The following is an 18,706-nucleotide window of genomic DNA, read 5'->3' as shown; positions in this document are numbered from 1 at the left end:
GCGAGAATAATCGGATAAATAAAACCAGTTCGAAATCGAAAAAATTTTATGGTAGGTAGTTATTAAAAAATTCTTTTTTCTTAAAAAAGAAACATTGTAAGTAATCTGAAAAAATACTGAGAAAAGAACTAATATGCAATTTAAAAAATTTCTGTTTTATTTAAGCATTTTTAAAATGAAAAGCATAAATAAAAATAATACAAAGTGTATAATAACTTAGTTCGGCAGAGTTACTATGAAGGTTTGAGAAGACTCGATGGCTAGGAGTTCCTCGCCGTTTGCTCTAACCTCCGGAACGTCTTGAGGGAGGGGATAACCTTCGTTGTTGAGAGGGCATCCTTGGGGGTCTAGATAGCCCGAAGCTAACAAAATCTGGAAGATAAGAGCGCGGTTCAGAGGCGCTGAATGGGCTGAGGACCAAGAGGGAGTCGTCCGTGAAGCGATGGAATTGGAGGCTTGGTCTGTAAGGGCTGCTAAAGACCTGGGGACTGCTGTACTCGAGGATTTTAGCATAATCTTGGAAAAAATTTCAATGAGCGTTGTATCATCAATAGCTCGATAATGTTGAGCTGTAGCTATGGAGCGCCATCTGCCTAAGACTCGGATATGATCATCGCTCATACCTAATCTAAAGGCAGATGACACTCCTAAGCTTTTAGCAGATTTAGATGTAATTTTATGCTTAAGTCCTAAGTTACTATAAATTAAGTTTACATCCTTCATTAAGGTGGAAGCTGAAATGGCGTAACGTCCATCTGCGACTAGGATTCTAAAAAATATAATTACCAATAAAATTTGTGAAAACTTAAAAAAGGAATAAGAAATGTATGAATGTATTATGCTTAAAAACTCGCCTAGAAGATTTCGAAGTGGTACCATTCCCTGTACGGGGCAGCAAATAACTCGTATCCAAACAGGAAGTATCTGATGAATATAACCGGAGCCTATTGTAATACAGGACCAGCAGTGAATAAAGACAATACTCTGATCCATTGAAGATCACGTAACTGGTGGAGCCCTCGAATCTAGGAAAATAATATTTATGTTTTTGTGTAAAAAACAATGATATTCTAAATGAAATACAGAGTTGAAGAATGTATAAAAAATTTGGAATTTTGAAAAAAGATTTTTCTGGAATTTTCTTTAACAATTTTACGGTAGAGGAAAATAGGTAAAAGTTAAGAAATCGTTTGTAATTATAAACATTTCAAACTAAGACATTAAAAAACTTTGAAAAACTTTGTTTTAAGATAATTAGAAATTATTTTGCAATTATACTGTAATTTCCAATTTAATAGAAAGTAAAAAATAGGTAGAAAAGAATGTCGTATGATATTTGAAAACTTCTGGAAAAATTTTTGGAGAAAAGAAGAATTTAAGAAAGATTTTCTTGTTAAAATAAGTACCTAGGGTCAGTCTTAGAAGATCTGAAGGTTATGCTCATTGCTGGCGTGTCTCCTAGTGTGGTAACCGTTAGATCACAAGCTCTCAATCTCAACAGGTCAGATATGCGCGCGCACAAGCTGTACTGAAGGTGCTGAGCCACGATTGCTCGGAGGGTCACAATTGGAATCTTAAGAAAACAAGGTTTCTATTAGAAAACAATATTAATGGAAATTACAAAAGTGTAGAAAACTCCATATCTTAAAATAGTAGGTTCGAAAAACTAAATTTGAATTTTTTTAAAAAATAAGATTTCTATTAGAGATCAATATGAATGCTAGACAAAAGAAAATGTAAAAAAAAAACTCCGTATATTAAATGTAGTTTGGTCCGAAAAACTTAAACATAGCTAAGTAATAAGTATTAATCAAAATTTATTCGAAAAAAGGATTTATGATTCATATGAAACAAGATTACCTGATCTGGATTCTTTAGAAAAGGTGTCACGTGCTTATCGATGGCCAAAGTCAGGTATTTTATGGGCAGTTTAGGCGCTTTCTTGGTCAAAGGCTGTTCTGCAGAGGCTCTTCTCGTGATACCCTGATACATTCTTTCAATTTGGGGGGTCCAGGGGGATTTCATATCTAAAGCACTGGCGAGAAAATCTATCGCGCCTGCCAAACCGACTACGGCGGATTTTTTAGCTGCGGAGTCCTCTAAGTATTCTATGTAGGCGGCTAAATCCTTTTTTGAAAAATTTAACAAAGTTTTATTTCTGTTTTCGCAAAAAATTTCAAAACGGCGTAAAGTACGGTTGTGGAGTAGTTGCGTGGACTTAGTTCTTGAAGACGCTGTCAATTTTATATGGCGTTTCCTTTTTTCTGTAAGGTTGTATTTCTCTAAAACTGACGGAAAATAAAGAGGGCCTCTCTTTTCTAGAGGTCTATTGTCTTTAAAAGTTTGTAACTGAGCATTAAACTTATGATAATTTACAGTTGAATGTTTGAAAGACGTTCTCATTGTAAGGATGCTGAAAAAATTTTGTACAATTCATTAAAAAAACATATTGATTAAAATTGTGGTAAAGGAATTGCATAGTCTTTACCGGTATGAATCAATAAGGCGAGAGTTTTAAACGTCTTATGACCGTTGAAAAAATTATTTGGTGTAGAAGCAATGTAGTAAGGATCCCAGAGCAGAAAATTTTTTACAAAAGAATTAAAATAAGATCCTTTAACAATACAATTCCAGAAAGGGTATGTCGGCCATAAGGGCAAAACTACCACTGCTGTTATATCCTCATATAATTTTAATTTATTAAAAACACGAGAAAGGAGAGAAATTGGGGGGTGGATGTAGTAGCATTCTGAACTGGTCAGGGAAACTGTGAAAAAATCAATATCGAAACAATTTAGTTGGGGAAAAGGGGAAATGAATTTCTCTACTTTACAATTTTTAGATGTTGCGAAACAGTCAAGTGAAAATTTGATAGAAAAATAACTTTGAAGAAATTGAAAATCGTTAGAACTAATCCCAAATTCATTAGAGGATTTAAAAAGCTTAGAACCTAAATCTGCTAAAGTGATGAGTGAGCTGTCTCGGGGCATCCATTTAGGTATAATACGGATTGCGTATTGGAACTCTAGGATTTTTAATTGAATTAATAATTTTTGAATAACTAAATTACGGCTTCCAATACGCAAAAAAGAGTAAAGGCACATGCTATCTGTTATCCAAATAACCAACTGTCCTTTAAGGGTGGCGAAATAATTGCTATAATGTTCAAAAGCTTTAACAATACTTAAAAGTTCTCTATGGCCTGAAGATAATTCAGCCTCTTGTGGAGTAAATAAATAATCAGAAATAATCTTACAGTCTCCAGCTTTGAATGAAAAGGCTGAGTGGTCAGAGGCGTCTGACACAAAAATATTACAATGTTTGTTTAAATCATTAGGATCAATGTTGTCAATTAAAAAAGATGTTTGATGGGGGGAAAAAACTTCTATTGTTTTGGATTCAGTACGAATGGGTTGTCCGTTTAAAGAAACAAAATGTTCTTTACAGAGGGACAACTCTTGAAACATATCTGCATTGACAAACAAAGCTCCTTTCCAACCATACTGTGAGGTGTAAACACCAAGAGCATGATTAGAGTTTCTAGCCACAACACGAATAAAATCTCCATGACTAAAATATGCATGACATAGTTTGCCTAAAAAGGAGGCTAACATAGTAACATCTACAGGATCATTAGAATCAAAAGCAGCTAAAATTTTGTCAAGAAGAAATAAAACTTTCTGAATTTTAACGATGGGCAGGGAAATTATCATTTTACTACTATCAAGAATAAAACCTAAATATTGTATACGACGAACAGGTTCTAGTTGACATTTAGAAAGTTGAAAATGCCAACCTGCACATAGTAAAACTGATAGGACAAAGTGAGTACTAAGAAGACATTTAAAATAATTTAATTCGACAGTCAGGCCGTCATCAATATAGACACTCACGTCTATATTGTGACGGTGACAAAAATGTTTAACTGGGCGTATCAAGGCATCAACTAGAAATACGGCTGAGGCAACCCCGAAGGGAAGCCTTAAATATTTGTAAAAAGAGTAGGAATTATCAGCATTTTTATAACAAAAACCAAAAAGTTCAGTAACGGCAGGATGTAGATGTACTTGATGGTACATGCCCCGCAAATCCCAGGATGTAAAAAATACATCCTGAGAAATGCGAGGCAGCACTGTCTTAATGTCATTTAAAGAGACGTTCTCCGGCTGGAGAAGTAGATTAATGTGGCGGGATAAGTCGATGCACAATCTAAAAGCAGGAAATATTTCGAAAAAATTTAAAAAGGGGGGGTAAATATGAAAAAAATTTTTGAAAAAATGAATTCAAACAAAAATATTTGAGAGGTAGTGAAAAGAATTGAAAAAGAAAAGAATATTATATAAAAAAGGTAGAAAAAAGAGGGGAATCAAAAAAAGAATTGAAGGAAGAATTTGGAATAATATTTATGTGTCGAAAAATTTCCTGAGTTTAGTTGTGTTAGTTAAACTACAAGTTCTACTAGCTACCGTAAGAGGTGAACAACAATAAGGCTGATGATCGATTTGAGCAATAATACCTTTGTCTAGCAAAGATTGAATTTCTTGACGAACAAATTCTGGATTGCGGACAGCGCTATTGTTGTTCTTCTCGAAATACGGTAACACTGGAGATGTAAAAACTTAAAAAAGATAGATTATGGAGAATAATTGTAAAAAGAAAAAATTTTGTGGAACAAAAATCATATAATAAATAAAATGTGGAAAGAATTATTCTCAATAATCTACCTGGTTGATATCCAAAAGTAAGGGTTTGCAAAACAAAAGATGGTGCATTAAGAATATTTTTATAGAAATTAATTGCTGTAAGTGAATGAATAGAATAAGCTGGAGAATAACTAGATAAAAAGTCCGATTGGATATCATATAAACGTTTATAATGGTCATAATCTTCTGTGAAACAAAAATTTTTTAGAGAAGCGATATGAAAATTTGGAATATCTGAGGTAGGTATCGGTAGGTTTAAATCTTGAATAGCGTAAAGCGGGGTAGAATTATTATTTAGGGTTGGCGGAAGGACAGTCGTCGACTTTATGTCCTTCGCCGTTACATCCGTGACAGCGAAGAGATCCTCGACCTCGTCCTCGGGATCCTCTGCCCCTAGGGTTTGAGCCTCCATTTGAGTTAAACCGGCCGTTAGAGAAGCCGCCACGTGCTCCTCTGCTATAGTCCCCTCGAAAGTCAGGCAGGGAATCCGAGATACGCTGCTGCTGGGTGGTAAGGTAGCGTCTGTTACCTGCTAGAGCCACCCGGTTGGCGTGGCCGATGTTTTTCGAAAAAGCCAGTTCGATGTACCCGATGGAGCTTTCAGCTATCTAGATAAAATGAAAATCTTGATAATTTTGAATAAAATATGTCGATGTCTAGCTCTATGAAAAGAAAAGTATCGTAGGAATTATCTTTCCTTTACGTGACAAATAATGAAACTTAAATGAAATGAAAAATAATGTAAATGTCACAGAATAATATTATAAAAATCTTTTCTGTGGTGCGGGAGCTAATAAAACTGGTGTTAATCAAATATTTGCACGTCTTCTTTAAAAAACAAATTTGAAAAAACTAAATAGATTTCATAGACAAGAAACGGTTTCTATTGATCGAATTTGCACGTAAAATAAGAAAACTAAAAAATGGCATAGGTTTAGTTATTATAAAACGAAAAAGAAGAAAAAATTTATGAATTTCTTGCCTTTATTGCTTGATAGCAGGCTTGCAACGACTGCTGTAGGTCATATAACAAGTTCTTGGGGGCCTTCAACGCCACAAGACGCTTCGCAGCATCCTCAACATAATTCTTCGAACGGCAGGTGTCTCTTAAGACGCATTTTAAAAATGTGAGAGAGACGTCATTCTTTTCATCCAAAGACTTAATAGAAAAAACTATTGTGAGATTTCCAAGAAAAGAAATTCAAATTTGAAAAAAGATAAACATGGATAAAGAAATGAACAAAAAAATTAATAGTTGAAATAACAAAAATATTCAAAATGTTGAAAAGAGAAAAAATTTTTAAGGAATTTAGAAAAAGAAAATGCCCTTGACCCAAAATAACTGCCCTTTTTTGTATAAATAGACTAAATAACCCCTACATATATTAAAAAATATATGTTTGATCAAAGAATTTTTGTTAAAATGTTTTTCTTACGTTTAGATGTTCGAAGAGGCGTTCCCGTTCGGCATGTATGTCTGCTGACGTCATACCTATCCAAGCAGGTGGGTCTGACAGTATTTCAGCTGCTCGCCGGAGGCGACGTCTAGCTTTTCGGCCGCCTACTAGTTGGCTGCTACTGTCAGAATCGGAAGAGTGCTTCTTGCTCTTCTTCTTTTTCTTCTTCTTTCCTAAAGAAAGAATGTATGAAGACATGATAATCCGAAGAATAACGTCAAATATTCAGTCGGTGTTCATAGAAACAAGAAATTTATATTTCAAATAATTGAACAAAAATAAATTTCTGTAATAAATATCGTAGAAATTTTTAAAAAAGTTCATAAATGGGAGAAAGAAAGGATTTTTTGTCTAAGTATTTAAAAAAGTACCTTTTCTTTTCCTTTTAGGTTCATCTGATTCCGTAGAACTCGAAGATGAAGAGAAAGAACTGGAAGAAGAGGAACTACTAGAGTAGCGTTTCTTCTTTTTTGACTTCTTGCGTTTAGGGGAAAAATCGTCTAAAAAAAAAATAGAAAAGATTTAAAAGAAAATAAAGCGAAAAAAAAGGTTTATAGCTGTAAAAAAAAAGGAAAGAATAAAAAAGGGGGGGGAAAAAGTTTAAAGTTGAGAAAGGAAAAAAATTTTTGTAAGGGTAAAAAACTGCCAAGAAGACAAAATTCATATGAACTTCAATTTCTAAATCATTGAATCAAAATCATGAGTACTAAGTATGAATTTTACCTGAAGACACTGAAGCATGTCTGACAGGCATCTTAACTTTTTCAGATTCAATGTGAGGAGCTGCTGACACTGGTGGTCGCGCTGGAGCTGCAGACTCTTGAAGTCGCGCTGTCATTTTCGGCGGCTGATTAATTTGTGGCACAAAACCTATCCCCGGCAAATATGAGCCGGCTGGGGGAAGGTTATTTAACCCCAATGGATCTTTAGGATCCTGGGGAATAATCGTTTGTGCGACCGATGACGGACCTGGAGCTACAACCGACGAGGGAGCTGAGGTATTGACTGGAGCCGAATAGGATCTAGACAAATTTGTGGTAGGAACCACTGTGGAAGATGCGGGGGGGGGGGAATTATCCTCATCTGAGGAGTTGTGCGAATGTCCTGTAGGAACAGGCATTTTTAGGTCTGAAGAGGAAATTCAAATTTAAAAGAAAAATTTAACAAACAAATGTAAAATTAAAAACATTCACGAAAAAATTCATGCAAAAATATTAACAAAATAAGACATGCTGTAATTTAACAATCAGTATTTTTTTAAGAAGAAAATCTAAAGAGGAAAAAATTGAAATTAATTCAAGAAAAATAGTGTCTGAACATTAAAATGAAGAAAAATAAGAATTTTTTGGATAAGAAAGAAAAAGAAAAAATTTAGTAAGTTAAATCAATCAAGAAGTGACAAGGTGTTGCGACATTCTGCTTCAAAATCTTTGAAAGACTGGCCAAAATTATCATAAACAGATTTGGCGGATAAAAAACTGTCATCTAAAGTATGATTAATTTGTTCTAATTGATCTTTAAAACGAGATGCACGATTAATCAGCTCTCTGACTACTAAATGTTTATCAGTTTTACTTTGATAAACGACAAAATAATGCAGGTTTAAACCTAAAATCTGCTTATAGGCAACGATATTGTGAGCATGGAATGACTTAACATTCCTGAGTTTATAGTACTCGAATGGTGTCATGATCACAGAGGATTTAAAAAACGTTGATCTGAAAAAAATGTAGAGACATGAATAGTTAAGTATGTCAAATTAGAAAGAACAATATCAATATAAAAATACAGGAATTAGAAAAGCAAAAAAGTAGAAAATTTCTAATAATAAAATAAAGGGTTAGGGAGGGTGGGTGAAAACGTATTAAAAAGCGATGTAAGAGAGAGTACTATCTCTATCGGTGGAATGAAAACGAATGAGAATATAAAAAACGTTTTGTTTTAAAGTAAGTTTTAGGAGATTTCAACTCGTGTGCCGGCAGGCTATAAAAACGTGTGACGCGCAATTTTCGAGAATGCTCCGTGATGTATTTCAGCAATCGATCAATAAAATAATATCAATATTCCTCTTAATTCAACAAAAAATGGCCATTTTGTAACTTCATGTTATTCCATTAAAAACGTCTTATTTCGTTTCCTTATGCTACAATTAATATTTTTTATCGATCGATATTCCATAAATCACTAAAGAATCCGTCGAAAATAAGCTAAAAGAGTTTAAATATTGGGAAAATTCGAAGAATTCGATAAGTATTTAGGAACCAATCTCCATTTACTATTGAAATTCTCCTGAATAATCCCCTAATGCAAATAAAATCCCCAACTGAAAATAGTAAATGAAATAATACGTTGAAAAAACATATATAATACACTAAAAAACTAAAACTTACTGTTGAAAACGTATTAAAAAGCGATGTAAGAGAGAGTACTATCTCTATCGGTGGAATGAAAACGAATGAGAATATAAAAAACGTTTTGTTTTAAAGTAAGTTTTAGGAGATTTCAACTCGTGTGCCGGCAGGCTATAAAAACGTGTGACGCGCAATTTTCGAGAATGCTCCGTGATGTATTTCAGCAATCGATCAATAAAATAATATCAATATTCCTCTTAATTCAACAAAAAATGGCCATTCGCTGAATTTTTTCTCTAAACAATAAACAGAGTTGTCAAATTATCTGAGATTAAGATTAAATTACATTTTAATATTTACACGTAAAAAATAATTTTTTTAAAAATACATTTTTCAATAACGACATTGATTAATAGCATTATTTTATTTAATTTTATAATTAATTGGTAAATCTGGCAACTATGGTGTCAGCTGATATTATGCCTATGATAAATTGATAATTGTCTGCTACAGGCTACAGGCTAAAGCTATGAAATGAATGACGTTTTTGAAAACAATATATTCACATTATTTTGTTAATTATTACAAGGAGCGTTGCGGAAGCGTTTAATTTTGGTGCGGCTCCGGCTCCAACCTAACATCAAGAAAAACTCGACATATTTTTTTCCCACGTCTACTTTTGACTTTTGAAGGTTCTAAAAGTAAAATTTTTGATAAAAATGGACTTGAAAAACTGAAAATTATAATTTTTAAAAAATCTCTTTATTTATCTAGTCCGGAGCCGTCTTTTAACTAAAATTACGGCTCCAGCTCCAGCAAAATTTGGCGGCTCCGCAACACTTATTATAAGCAAAATTTGAACGGTTATATCTGTCCATATTCGACAGCTCTTTTTTTTGTGAGAGATGTCAAAATGTTCAACGGCTAGCGAGACATACAGATAGATTAACTTTTACTTTATTATAAGGAATGGCGGCCCTTGGGTTCGTTTGGAGGGGGGGGGGGGGGGGGGAGTGAAGTCGAACTCACTCCTCACTCTCAATTGTAGCATCTATTGAGAGCAACTCAATCAGTTTATTACTTACTGGAATCGTAAGATTTACACAATTAAATAAACGTTTAATATAATGTTGAATTTTAGATAAAATTTGTAAACAGGATTTTTTTTTTATTTCAGAAGAATAAATGTAACTCAAAAGTAAAAACAACCAACCAACATTTTTATAGAAAAGTAAAGGTAATTAATTCCATTTGTATTATTGGAATTTATAAACTTTCTAGTTCTGGACTGCTCTATACCCAGCAAGACATTTCGCCGTAGAGTCGCCTTCGAGCTCGTGCAATATATGTACCGAGTCCTATGCTACCTCGAATCCTATTCGCCTTGAATTAACACCTAATTTTTTGGCGAACAACGTTGGAAAATCGTCCTTTCAAGCAAAAGGTAGCATGCGAGTTCGCCATCGATATCGTAGCAGAGTATGGGGCGAAGTAGCACAATAGTAGAATAAATTAAAATGCGTCAATTGAGATCTCGAGGGCGACTCGAAACGTTTCTTATACGAACTCTTAAATGCTCCAAACTCAGGGGGAAGCTAGAGAGAGAGAGAGAGAGCGAGAGAGAGAGAGAGAGAGAGAGAGAGAGAGAGAGAGAGTATTTAGGTCATTCTCAATCATGTCTCTCAATTTATTCATTTTTTAACCCATTGCATAATTGACTAAACTTTCAACTTAGCAGGGGTCATACCAGTTAAGGCTGAACATAATGACCATTAAGATATAATTCTATTTTTGCTGTTGTTTAAAAAAAAGAATGCCTTTTAAAAATTACTTTTTTTCCCTAAAGACTATCAACACTCTATAAAATTATGTAGTACTATTTTTTATTGTTTTAGATCGAAAACAGAAAGATTGATAGAGTCTTTAAAAAATTATTTGAGTCCCTAGTGGCAAATTTATAAACTATATTTTTCTCCATTTCAATTTTGATCATGGGTTGATTGTGTGTTTGATGTATGTGTGTGTTAACACTGTAAAATGCTACGTTTGGGCGACATCGCGTTTTTTTCTTCTGCTAGTATTTTCGAGGTCGCCAAAGTTAGCAGAAAAGCTAATAGTTTATGAGGTAGCAAGCTACTAAAGTAGGAGCTCTAAAATACTAGCTAGCTACCATCTTACGAGCTCACAAAAGTTCGCCAAAATGCTACTATTAGAGATATCGAAAAAGGTAGCATGCTACCTTTTTTTAAAAAGGTTTCGCTGGGATACCTTCAAGGAACCGCCAAATTATTATAATTGAACATTATATTAGAATTATTTTAACTTTACTATCCATGGACAGAGTGCATGGCACGAAAGAAAGCAAGTATTGTTAAGCACCTTTAAAGAATCAGCATTTTTAATTTACTTGAAATATAGGATAAAGAAAAGGACATTCTTTTATAGTTGCCTCGCTCATAATACTTTACCTGTTCTAAGAATCATTATTCTTTAAAAAAGTTGTTAAAATGCAAAAAGAAATCAGCAAAGATGTATGGACTTTTTGGTAACGAATATAGAGTTGCAACGCTTTCTAAATCGTATCTAACTGTCATAGGAATCACCATGCAAAGTTTGAAATCGATAGGATAATTCTAACATGTCTATTCTAATAACTATATTATACAATAGTTTGTCAAAAAGATTAAAAATAAGCTATAAGCATGTTAAAAATGGACGTACAGTCTTTCAGGTAACAGTTATAGAGTTGCAATGCTTTCTAAACATCATGTTCGAAATTGATTGGACAATTCTAAATGTGTAATAAAACGAAAATAACCATTACGGACAGACGGACCGACCCTAATTTTAGAAAACTTCGCTTTTAAAAATGATAGGATTTTACCAGCTCTGTTAGCCAAACCCTGTAACTAACTCAATTGGTTTTAATCTAATATGTTTTCAATTTGATATCCGCAGAAAGGTGTCTTTAATACGATGCGATAAATAACGAATATAGATTAAATTAAACTTTAGAATTAGATTATACCTACAAAACAAATATCTATCTATCTACATCGTAAAAAACTTATGTGTATTTTTAACTTAAACATAATTTAGGTTTGACGATGGAGCTAGAGATGTAAGAGAACTACGCAAGAACAATCAGTTGGATGGTTTTGATTCCAGAGGAAATATTAATGTGAGTGGTCATTTTATATGCTTTTTTTATACACAAACTAGCAGATATGCTGATATATACCTACCTAATTCAAGTATTTTTCCTTTTTTGTTGGAGTAAATATTGAATTGAGGTACCCATCTAGTTATTAAGTTGATACTTATAAATTAATGGAGGAAGGGGTCATCGTACTCCCAAGTTACACTGGTATCCAAATTTTAAAAAACCACATTATCTCGTTCGTTAGCTTAAAAACTTTTGATCCTATTTTTAATTGTGATCGTTTGGTGTTTAAACTTTTTAACTTTTTCATCAATTTATTGTACATTGTGTTATCTCTTAAGATCCCTGATACTTATTTATGTTAAGATTTTTGGTTAGCCTTAATGGTTTTATCTTGAAAATAAATATTAAGCCAAATTGTTAATATATTTATGTAAAGGGGGAGGCGGGTGTGGCACTACAGGGTGCACCACATAAATCCGGACTTTTTTTTTAAACGGCCCGGCCATAGCGCAAAACTACTTGACCAATCAGGATGTTTGACCCCACTATAAAAAGCTTAGGTAATAGGTAATGACCTTTTTGCCCATGAAAATCTTTGAACTATATAGGACGTGTACGCCGTGCTGGCCGTGCATATGTTCAACAAGGCAGATTCGAATTGCGCAGATAAATTACCATTGATTTATGACTTTGGCCTACTTAATCTGACCTCAGCCCATCTGTATGTGAGATGGGCTAATGAAACTTGCTGGATATACTATCAGATACCTAGTGAAAACTCTAGAAAAGACTAGAGCTCTCTAATTCTATCCAAGCTGACTTGGCTGTAGTACTCCGACAAAGTGGATCGTGGTAGATTTTAAGATGTCAAAAACGTCAAAAATCTCGGTTCTTGACTTCAGGGGCCCATATGGAACCTTGAAACTCGTTTCAGACTATGTATTGCACTGAAAACCCTATCTTAATCTTAGTGCCATTTTGAAAAAGGTATAAAACGTTGTTCTAGCTTAATTGTGGCCCAAATGAGAGCTGCCGTGTCAAAAGGTAGCTTTAAAGATAGGTTAATTTGGATCTTGCTGTTACTCACTCCTTAAGGAGATGTGGCCTCTCAGCAGCCCCGATCTTAATCCAATGGACTTTTGGGCCTCGAGCGCCATTAAAGCATGAACCAATACACGCGCCCATACCAAAAAGACCTCTCTTATTGCTTCTATCATGGAGAACTTTTCCTGTTTGAACAGGGACATGGTGACCAGGGTCGGCGGGCGGTTCAGGGGGCGGGTAGGGGCGGTGATTGAGGCTGGCGGCGATTTTATAAGATAATCTAATAGTCATATACCTACAGGGTGGGGCAAATAAGACCGGACAAACTTTAAACGGCCATAGCGCCAAAACTACTTGACCAATCAGGACGTTTGACCACACTATAAAACGCTTAGGTAATGACCTTTTAGCAAAAAAAATCTTTGGACGTAGATGGACGTGTACAACGAGCTAGCCGCGAATATGTTCAACAAGGCAGATTCGAAATGCGCCGGTGGTTTAATCTTGATTCTCGACTAGGTCCCACTAAATCTGACCTCAGCAGATCCACACAAGAGCTATGTCTGTGGAAAGAGATATTAGGTAGGTTTTAAGTTGCACTTTTGATTTTGTTTCTAATAGCACATAATTAGCAGAGTTGGAGTATAAATTAATATGGTAACCTAATTTTCATAACACTACCTACTCTTATTTCTGGCTTAACTTTTAGTACTAATATTCAGGGAGTAAGGGAGGGGACAATGGATTGAATATTCAATTTTCAAGAGTCTCAGACTATTGGTACTGGCGTAAAGGGAATGTGCACGAATTCAGCAGTTTCTGACTGACTTTGAGGCAATGCCCCGCTAACTAGCTGAGTTAGTTTTGAATATTGCAGACAGAAAAATTTGTTATTCATGGCTGGTTTTAACAAATATTTTTTCCCAAGAAAATGTCATTTCATGTATAGAAACTTTACTGTGATATTTATGTATTAAAAATCTAAGAACCCCTTGAATTTAGGTAGCAGTTAAAAATATATGAGAAGGGTTGACAAATTTCTAAACAAGATTTTTCTAGTGATTAATTACAGAATGTTTACTACATTGTGATCTATTGGCAATTTAATTTTCAATTAAATGATTTTTTTTAGAACTAATTTTGTTTTAATAGTTATTTCTTTTTCGTATTATAAACGGCTTTCCGCGGATATATAATGTACAATTATAAGATTAAAACCATTTTTTTAGCCCCGAGGTGCCGAAGGCACGGGCTAAAAAAACTGGTTTTAATTTTATGATTGTACATTTTATATTCGTAGGAAGCTGGATATAATACGATGCTAGACATAGTTTTTTTTGTATGGATGAGAACCGGTTCCTATCCACCGGATTCGAATGAATACGAGAATAGTTATTTCTCGTATCGTATTATAAACGGCTTTCTGTGGATGTAGAATGTACAATTATAAGATTAAAACTAGTTTTAATCTTATGATTGTACATTTCTATATTCGTAGAAAACTGGATATAATACGATGCTAGACATAGTTTTTTTTCGTATTCATGAGAACCGGTTCCTATCCACCGGATTCAAATGAATACAAGAAAAGTTATTTCTCGCATCGTATTATAAACAGCTTTCCACGGATATAAATGTACAATTATAATATTAAAACCAGTTTTTTTAGCCCCGAGGTGCCTAAGGCGCGGGCTAAAAATACTGGTTTTAATCTTATGATTGTACATTTTTTTATTCGTAGAAATCTGGATATAATACGATGCTAGACATAGTTTTTTCGTATGGATGAGAACCGGTTCCTATCCACCGGATTTGAATAAATACGAGAAATTATATTACCATTATCCCTTTACAATTTTGGTCATATTTTCTGGATAAATCTGGTTTTCATTGCTTTTCAGCGAAAACTCTTAAATTGAATTAATTGCCCATTGTCCCCTCCCTTACTCCCTGACTTTTATTACTTTGAGATTTGAGTTATTAACACGTAACAAGTTTTTTTTATACAAAGTACTTTGTGTGGAAGTATCACTGTGGCAATTTTGCAAAAAAAATAACACTTTTTGGTATGAACTATTTTAATTTTTAGGTGATTTTTAGAGATGTTAGCTCGTCTGTGTGTGCAAACACAATAGGAGGTGAAATCCAAAGTTGTGTAAAGAAGATGGCATGTTTGACATTAGATCCATTCGGCATCTCCAGGCTAAAAAAATTGTATTAATCTTATTATTTACAGTTTTATATCCGCAGACAGCTGTTTATAATACAATATGATGAATTATTTTAATATTTGCATTTAAATTTTAGTTTTGTCTCAGATGATTTGAAATTGTCTATTTTGACGAGAAAAGGTAAATAAAAATTCGGCGGGAAATGACGTTTTCGATCTTAGTTGTAGATTCAATTTTTTGTGATATATCTAACATTGTATGTGATAATATACCTCAAAATAGAAATTTGTACCATTTGTCAATGAGATTTAAAAGCTGTAAAAATTCATTGTTCTATAATTTGATCATTATTACCTATAGTATTTTTAAAAGCGAAGCTTTTCTATAATTAGGGTCGGTCCGTCCGTCCGTACGTCCGTCCGTCCGTCCGTCCGTACGTCCGTCCGTCACGGATAGCTTTTTTCGTTAATTTAGACATGTTAGAATTGTCCTATCAATTTAAAATTTTGCATGGTGATTCCTTTAGTAGTTAGGTACGATTTAGAAAGCGTAGCAACTCTATAATCATTACCAGAATGTCCGTACGTCCATTTTAAACATGTTGATTTTTTTACTTTTTTAAATAGCTTTTTTCGTTAATTTAGGCATGTTAGAATTGTCCTATTGATTTCAAATTTTGCATGGTGATTCCTGTAATAGTTAGGTACGAGTTAGAAAGCGTAGCAACTCTATAATCATTACCAGAATGTCCGTACGTCCATTTTAAACATGTTGATTTTTTTTACATTTTTAACAACAAATTTGTATGTGACATAATTATCCGATTGGTCTGATTTTTAATATACTGATTCCTGGGACAACAAAGTACAATATTATAAGCGAAGCAACTCTATAATCAAGTCCTAAAAATGTAAGTATGTCCATAATCATTATCCTGTATCAAGCAGTTTTTCAACAACTTTACTTACAATTTTGCTTTGACTCTTATACATTCGCATTCTGATTATTCAGTTCTGACATTATACAAGTGTTAATGTCCGTTTGTCCTACCGTTTCAGAGCTTCGCTTTTATGGATGTTGTCATCCTTGTTTTTATTTACCTATGTACCTCAGTCCGATTTTTTTAACATAAATAAATATTTTTTAAACTTAACAGATTTTTTTCATTAAATATTTGTCTTTTTTTAAAGCTTGGCTACACTATACCTAATTCACTTTGTCTGTAGGTAGGTATTTAGGTTTTGTGATTTTCTTTGAGTTTATGCAAATTCTCTTTTCTTTTGTTATGTGAACTGAACATTTCCATTATAACATACTTCTTCCATCCTATGATTTGACTTCGCTACTTGTAGATGTTGATAATGTAGTTTTTATTACTTTTAGTTTTAATTAGGGTCCGAACCGTCCGTCCGTATGTAATATGTATACCCAGAAAGTTAGCTCTTCACACTTATTCAATTGTCGTATCGATTTAGGAAGCGTAACAAACAACTATATGTATAAATCTTTACCAGAAAGACTGTACATCCATTAAAACATAGGGATTTTTACTATTTATAACTCCCTTTGATTCCAATTACGATAAGGTACAATGTTATAAGCAAAGCAGCTCTATATATAAGTCCTAAAAATGTAAATATGTCTATAAGCAGGTTTGCAACAACTCGTGCCACAACATACCAACTATTTTATTTTGGGTGCTTCTCCCTTAGTTTTAGAGATAATTGGGTAAAATCTTTTTAGTTGTGTCACTAATTAACCCAAGTTTTGGTATCTTTAATAAAACCGCCGCTCCCGCTGTCCCACTAAAAAATAACAAGGTTTCAAATGATTCCAAATTACCTGATTCGGCGAGAAATGCAATAACAAATTTTTTTTGGCGGCGGCGGAAACCTGCGGTAAATGGCAGGAGCGGCGGTACCGCCGCAGTTATTTATCCTATTATATAAAGTAGTAAGCGTTTTTTTGTCTGTCCCGAAGGATCTCGCTAACCGCTGAACCGATATTGTTCTCCTTTACAGTGAAGCTTCTTATAGGTAATGGGAAGGTGTTAAACTATTTTTGGGGAGGGTGTCTGTACCCCCCTCCCCCACAAAAATATATTTTTTTCTTTCTTTTGAAACTCAAATTTAATATGGGATGAGGTAGACTTTTCCCCTTCCTAACTTTAGTGCCCCTAGAGGCTTCTAGGGGGGTAGCCGCTAGTAAAAATATATTTTACTGACCAACCCAAAAAGATTTTGTTTCAATATCTTTAAAAGTACAATAAAAGCACTGAATTTAAGATCTACCTTGATAAAGGAGAATTTGAAAAAAATGACTGAAGTCCCAGGGTTACTTGCAATGGGAAATTTTTAAAAATAACATGGTCGCAAATGATTCCAAATTGCCTAATACAGCGAGAAATGCAATAAAAAAAATTTGGGGCGGCGGCGAATGGTGGTCCAGTCACCGTTTTTTTTAAAGATACCAAAACTTGGGGTTACACAACCAAAAAGATTTTACCCTATTATCTCTAAAACTAAGGGAGTAGCACCCAAAATAAAATTGCTGGCATGTCGTGGCACGAGTCACCATATTTACTTGCTATTTTACTTAGACTTATACATTTATATTATGTTTGTTCAGTTCTGATGCAAGTGTTAATGATTGCTTGTCCTACCATTTCAGAGCTTTGCTTTTATGGATTTTGTCATCTTTGTTGTATTTAGACAAGAAGTGATGGAAGAAAGGACTTTAATTTTAAATGTTATTTCGATATGTTATAGTAATGATTTTGCACGTAAAACGCACACCTGAAAATAAATATTTAAGGGCTTGCGATGTTGCTGTTCGGATTATATTCAGGACAAATAAAAATGTTAATGATTGCTTAAAGGTTTTCGAAGTAGAAATCAAAAAGTGGTATTATCCTCTCAGGATTTTTACTTTCAATTTTGAATTGATTTGAAGACATTTTTATCAAGAAAATTTCTTATTCCTTAAATCATATTTCTTGCGACACAACCTATTTTTAAGAGATATTATTATCGGAATGCTGATGTAATTATATCAAATTATACCTAATATACCTATGTAAATTTTATTTCTTTTCCCAATGGTGAAATTGTCGTCCAAGATCGGGGAATTGTACCTATGCAATCTTTGGTAAATAAATTCGATCTTAGACAAAGTAAATTTTAGAGTAATTTATAAATTATCATTGCTAAAAAAAACTATATTAAAAAGTAATTCTTAACAGACTTACTGAGATATTAGGATTGTAGAGTCGCCACGCTTTAATTAAAATATTACTTTCTAAATGGTGTATTTATTTCAATCAATAAGTGTATTACATAACAAATACTTAACAATTTAGAATTTAATACACAGCTTTCTGGATATTAAAGTGAGGGGCTGAAGGTATCGGCAAGCAAAACTGGTTTTAATTCTATGATTTTTATCTTAATAGTCGCTGAATATTGTGTGTAATACTATGTTATACATGGTCTTCAGTATTACAGTTTGATAATCCTTATACTAAAGTAACAGGGTGTTTGTGTGTCTGTACCAAGGATCTCGCTAACTGCTGAACCGATCGGGTTCTCCTTAACAGGGTAGCTTCTCATAGGTCTCGGGAAGGTTTATAACTACTTCTTGGGGGGTGGGACACCCCAAACCCCCAAAAATCCCCCCCCCCCAAAAAAAAAATTGTTTGAATTTTGTTTAATTAAAATTAAAAATTTCGCCCCCCCCCCCCCAATTTTTTTTTACTTTTTCTTTTAAAATCTAAAATAAAAAATTTCAAATTGGGTTATTAAATTCGACTCTCTCC

At 33.8% G+C, this 18,706-nt stretch overlaps 1 protein-coding gene and 2 long non-coding RNA genes across 3 annotated transcripts; 1 reads left to right on the top strand and 2 right to left on the bottom strand.

Moving 5' to 3' along the window:
- Window positions 1-265: 265 nt before the first annotated feature.
- LOC145316978 (uncharacterized) lies at window positions 266-1,467 on the bottom strand. The gene is made up of 3 exons (XR_013878787.1): window positions 1,407-1,467; window positions 855-1,025; window positions 266-491 (listed from the first exon to the last, which is right to left on the bottom strand). It is a non-coding gene; the product is annotated as an uncharacterized LOC145316978 (long non-coding RNA).
- Window positions 1,468-2,166: 699 nt separating this feature from the next.
- LOC145316977 (uncharacterized) lies at window positions 2,167-7,965 on the bottom strand. Its single transcript, XM_080157833.1, has 5 exons — window positions 6,884-7,965; window positions 6,532-6,660; window positions 6,140-6,333; window positions 5,686-5,862; window positions 2,167-5,311 (listed from the first exon to the last, which is right to left on the bottom strand). The coding sequence occupies exons 1-5, from the start codon at window positions 7,278-7,280 to the stop codon at window positions 4,994-4,996; spliced, it is 1,215 nt and encodes a 404-aa protein (XP_080013959.1). The 5' UTR covers window positions 7,281-7,965; the 3' UTR covers window positions 2,167-4,993.
- Window positions 7,966-9,685: 1,720 nt separating this feature from the next.
- LOC145316991 (uncharacterized) lies at window positions 9,686-16,045 on the top strand. Its single transcript, XR_013878804.1, has 3 exons — window positions 9,686-9,748; window positions 11,611-13,303; window positions 14,811-16,045. It is a non-coding gene; the product is annotated as an uncharacterized LOC145316991 (long non-coding RNA).
- Window positions 16,046-18,706: the final 2,661 nt, after the last annotated feature.

Source organism: Acartia tonsa, chromosome 4 (assembly GCF_053477335.1).
Source record: "Acartia tonsa isolate MP-2025a chromosome 4, ASM5347733v1, whole genome shotgun sequence".
NCBI lineage: Eukaryota > Metazoa > Arthropoda > Copepoda > Calanoida > Acartiidae > Acartia > Acartia tonsa.
This window is presented reverse-complemented; position numbering and strand designations above follow the sequence as displayed.

Excerpts from the sequence above, each read along its gene's own strand:
- LOC145316977 (XM_080157833.1), bottom strand. The coding sequence starts at position 7,280 with ATGCCTGTTCCTACAGGACATTCGCACAACTCCTCAGATGAGGATAAT. Across the intron at positions 6,661-6,883 it reads ACATGCTTCAGTGTCTTCAG|ACGATTTTTCCCCTAAACGC; the intron begins GTAAAATTCATA and ends TTTTTTTTTTAG. Across the intron at positions 5,863-6,139 it reads GCCTCTTCGAACATCTAAAC|TCTTTGGATGAAAAGAATGA; the intron begins GTAAGAAAAACA and ends TTTTCTATTAAG.